This window comes from Sinohyriopsis cumingii, chromosome 12 (assembly GCF_028554795.1).
Source record: "Sinohyriopsis cumingii isolate HCF-2022 chromosome 12, ASM2855479v2, whole genome shotgun sequence".
NCBI classification, from domain to species: domain Eukaryota; kingdom Metazoa; phylum Mollusca; class Bivalvia; order Unionida; family Unionidae; genus Sinohyriopsis; species Sinohyriopsis cumingii.
The window spans coordinates 50,506,293-50,511,152 of NC_142972.1; the positions used below are offsets into that span (position 1 = coordinate 50,506,293).

The 4,860-nt window shown below is 33.1% G+C and overlaps 1 protein-coding gene across 1 annotated transcript; it reads right to left on the reverse strand.

The window, feature by feature from the left end:
• Positions 1–419: 419 nt before the first annotated feature.
• Positions 420–2,283, reverse strand: LOC149786428 (uncharacterized). Its single transcript, XM_089975937.1, has 2 exons — positions 2,156–2,283; positions 420–1,681 (listed from the first exon to the last, which is right to left on the reverse strand). Exon 2 carries the CDS (start codon positions 1,614–1,616, stop codon positions 420–422), a length of 1,197 nt encoding a protein of 398 aa, XP_089832063.1. The 5' UTR covers positions 1,617–1,681; positions 2,156–2,283.
• Positions 2,284–4,860: the final 2,577 nt, after the last annotated feature.

Below are 4,860 nucleotides of genomic sequence, written 5' to 3' on the forward strand. Positions count from 1 at the left end.
GGACAGATGCAAACTGAGGCAAATGCTGATATAGAATGCTCCTTGTGGAAGAAGCTATGACTTTTTAACTCAGGGGTTCAAAACAGCAAGACAATTTAATTTGTTGAATTTTGTGTTTATTGTTTACACACTTTTCTAAGTATAGTGTAACAATAATTACAATACAGCAATATCACTATAAAAATGAAAAATTGTATGACACATTCATGTATTTACTACTTTGATATTTGTACTTGTATCTAACTATTTGTTATGCATTTTCTTAATTTGTCAATAATTATTCATTGAAAATTGCCATATAATAAAAACCAGGAGTTTTACATGATGTTTTTTAAATTATTATTCTAGCCTTGATAGTTGAGATGGGGCACTTAACTTGAAAATCATGTATTTCCTTAACTTGTTTGCACTTACTCGTTTTAGTTGGAACTAAACTGGAATGTGCAGTTATTGAAATGACAGGTTGGTTGTGTAATGAAACCTGTCATAGAGTTCATTGTACTATGTGACAGTGCTTGTAGGGGATTTTGAGCAGATTCAGTGCTAACATTTACTTGATTTGTACTGCTAGAGTTTGTAGTGGTCATTTTAACATTTGCTTGCTTAGTACCGCTTGAGTTTGTAGGGGTCATTTGAACATTTACATTTGCATGAGATAGCATTGCTGAAGAGTCTTGAGCAGACAATGCTACATTTGAACATACATTGGAAAGAATGTTGCTCATTTGTTGTTTATGTTGAGTGCTGGGCCTTGTGTATGGTTTCAATGATAGTTCATTGGAGTGGTCAGACAAAGACATAATGTGCCTAGCTGGAAGGTTGGCATCTGTCATTGCATTCAAAGCTGTGGCACGAAGAGAGTGAGCAGTATATCTTGCAGATATATGGGCATTTTTGCATATGTCAGGCATAAAACAGCTAAACTGTCTCTTTCCAACACATCTTGTTGTGTACCATATTTGACACAATTTGGGATTTTCAAAAGCATTTTTATCAGTGTGACAAAATAATGATTCAGCTTTTGGATTAATGCGTGTGAGGTAGTATTTTACTGACCTGACTGGGCAGTTTTGACCACCAGTTGCATACATTCTCTTGTCAGAATTTTCCTCCTTAGCACTTAAGTCTCCCTGATGATTTTTTTGTATAGTTTGATGGGTCAGAATGACATATTCAGCCCCTGTTTCATCACACCTGATTTCAAGACTGTTGGGTGTTAATTGACTGTGAAATTCTAATCCACGAGTAACATAGTGGATGGACAGATATAACCAAATCCTGTATCTGAGTGTGATAGGGTTATCTTGCATCAGGTACTTATTGATTGCATACATGTCTGATGGAGGAATAATGGGTTTGTGTTGAGTTGATCTTGATAAACCATTCTTTGTGTTAAACTTTAATTTTCCATTTAACATGTCATTTGCTTTTCTAAACTCAGGGTCTGTAACAATATTGATTTGACGACCACATTCAACCTGCATGTAGCGATTAATAGCAGCACGGACATTTTTTAATGTGTTTTTATGGTATTCCTCAGCTTGGGCTTCAGGGAGCATCCTCTTTCTTGTTTCGGTGACCTTGGGGGCTGCTTCGGCATAAAATATGGCTAACATTTGGGCCAAATATGAAGACTCAGCTGACTTCAGATCAATCTCAATATTCTTCTCTTTGCACCATTCTGAAATTCATGTTTTTCAGCTTGGTAGTATCTAATTTTTTAACATTTAAAATATTTAGATCTTTGGGAAGAATCATTCATGCATATCTTCTCTTCATTTTTTTATTATTAGTTACTATTATATAAAAGATTGGTTACATTTTTAGGCTGTCACAAGTATTACTTTAAAGATAAAGTACACCTTATTCACTGCAGAGAAAGTTAAGTCTCATTTTTATAAAAAAAATGGCATGAATGATTTATAATTATTTTTTGTTGTTTCTTTTTGCATAAAAATTAACAAAATAATGCCTTTTCATAACATAATTTAAGAAAATAATAAATAAGAGCAAATTAAGTATCAAGCAACGTTACTTTAAGCTTACATTGATGAACAGTCCAATATACTACTAATTATTATTATTATTATTATTATTATTATTATTGTTGTTGTTGTTAATTTATTATGATTATTAAATGAATGAATAAATCTACCTGCGAAAGTGTTGTAGCCCCATTGAGTATTTTTCTTCGTAGACTTTGAGTACCGCTGTTCAGATATGTTTAAGAGATCTTCCTCTTTAAGTGATTTGAAGCGTTTTGGTTGTGGTCATCCTTGTTATCAAATGGGAACGTGACTGGTGTTGGTTCATTCAAACTAAATGGTAACTCAATTTGTGATTCTTCCACTTCAAAAGGCTCGTCAAATATGGATGGGTCAAAATTTTCAATATCTTCCTGCATATAATCTATCTGATAAGGCAAAGTTAGCGAAAAATCTCCAAATTCTGACATATCAGTTTCAGCGTTGGATAGCTATAAATACCGTATACTGGTGACCTTGACCTAGCGCACTTTCAAACATTTTTATCCATATTTTTAACAAATTTCCCCAAAGAAAGAATGATTTTATTCATAAAAGATGAGAAATATCGGTTGCTTTAGTCTTTAAGATTTAATTCTTTTTGTTTAAATTGTAAGAATGTTCTTTTCCTTTATTGCTTACTTCGTGTCTGCCTTCACTAGCAGTGTTTATATTATGCTGTACACGTGACTCTATTTATAGAAGTGGGTATTCTTAGAAAAGTAGTTCTCCTTACAGTTCATACAGAAATGAACGCAATTCATTTTGATCACGTGGTAAGAATCTGACAAATGGAAATGTTACTTTCCTGTACCAGCTACTGGCATTGCAATTATATTCACATTTAGATCATAATGCCACCTAAATACTTGTCATCTCTTAACATTTTCCTATCATTCGCTGGTATTGTAAATTTAGAAATCGTGAGGAACTATCATGAACACGCCATGCAAAAGGTTACAGCTTGATCGTTGATAAAATTAAACGCGGAACATCTAAAGTATGAGGCAAAATTAAAATTAGTTCGAAATCTTTTACTTTGTCAGGTACAATTTGTATCTGCATGCGTGCACAAAATTGTTGCCTTGATTGTATTAATCATAAAATTTCAACGCTTTATCTTTTGTTATGCACGCTTAATTTATGATCATCGGTGTTTATGTGTGTTCACTTTTCGGAACTACATTTGAAAGAAAATAAAGCTACTATCGATTATGTCGATCATATTAACAGAAGAATGCAGTTAGTTATTTCATCTTGTCTATTCTAACGGTAAACAATAAGGTCATATTCTCTTCTGCATACATAATTTCAAATAATAAGTCATTTATCTAGACCGCACGCATAACTCCAGGCAATACGATCCTAATCTTTGTGGCATGAGTAACATCAAGACGTAAGTCCATTGTCTAGATTACATGTATAACATTAGGTAATGAGACCAAAGTCTCTGTGACACGCATAATTTCAAGAAATAAGACCATTGTCTGAACCGAAAACATTACATCGCGGCATGCATAACACGAAGCTGTACATACTGCCTTATGCATTAACTGCAATACGTATACAGACACACAAGAGGAAAGCAAAGGTAATTGTATAAGTGACCTTGACAGATCTGAACAACTGACACGAGCTGCAGGGGTTCGACGAAGATATTCGCAAACAAAAATGAAAGAATTAATACTAATCAATTAATACAGATATAATGTGCACACTGTAGAATACATAGCCTTAATAAGGCTACAGTTAAAATAATAGAACACGAAACCAACGTAACGTTATATTTTGAACCGTAAAACGTAGTATCACCGTAACATTATATTTGGAACAATACAATGTTGCTTAAGTACACTATAAATATAGATTTTGCATTATATATCCAAACGTTGACAATAATGCCTTAGGAATAGAAATGTCTGTATTCTAATATGTATTTAATTCATATTCGGATAAAATTATCCATGCTAATAATTTGAATCATAACTAAACACAAGTCCCGGTTACTATGCTACTACTGCTACTAATACTACTGAAGAGTTGTTATGTTGTTTCTTTGGTTTAACGCCAGTTTTCAGCACATGATAGGCAGTATATGGTGGCTCGTATGACTGGTCGAGGAAGACCAAGAAAAACACCCGGCAACAACCGACCTACGGTAAGCATACTGGTTAGCATTGTCATATTCCCACACTGGCCGAGCTCGGGACTCGAACTGAAGCCGACAAAGGTGAAATAACAAGAACAGCAACAACAATACTAATACTGCTACTAATAAATATAATAATACTAATAATAATAATTATTGTCATTATTATTATTATTATTATTACTACTACTACTACTAGTACTACTACTACTATTACTACATCAACTATAGCAACATAACAAAATATTGGCTAGGAATTTAATAAAAATGTGATATTTAATACATTCATGATATTATTATTGCTGGTTTAAAAATCTGATAATATCTGCAATTTTTTAAAACTTTGGTTAAATCAAGTAAAACCTATGCATCGGAGCTAATTATTAAGGTGGTGTATCAATTCACTTCAACTGGCCAATCAAACAATCAATATACTATTATTTTATAAATAACAGTTATAAGGTATGGACAGATAATCAGTGGTTTGTCCTAATTACTCGCAATTGAGATCAAAGGTAGCACGCAAATTAAACAAAAGACATACGAAACGCTTTCTTTCCATCGATACGATTAGCTATGGACAAACGAATTCCATTGTTTGTATTGAACTTAAAATTCCTGAATTGGCAGAAAGGGTTTACCCAAGGCAGAGCTGAAATCGTGACATTTATATTATTATAGAACATT

Excerpts from the sequence above, each read along its gene's own strand:
- LOC149786428 (XM_089975937.1), bottom strand. The coding sequence starts at position 1,616 with ATGTTAGCCATATTTTATGCCGAAGCAGCCCCCAAGGTCACCGAAACA.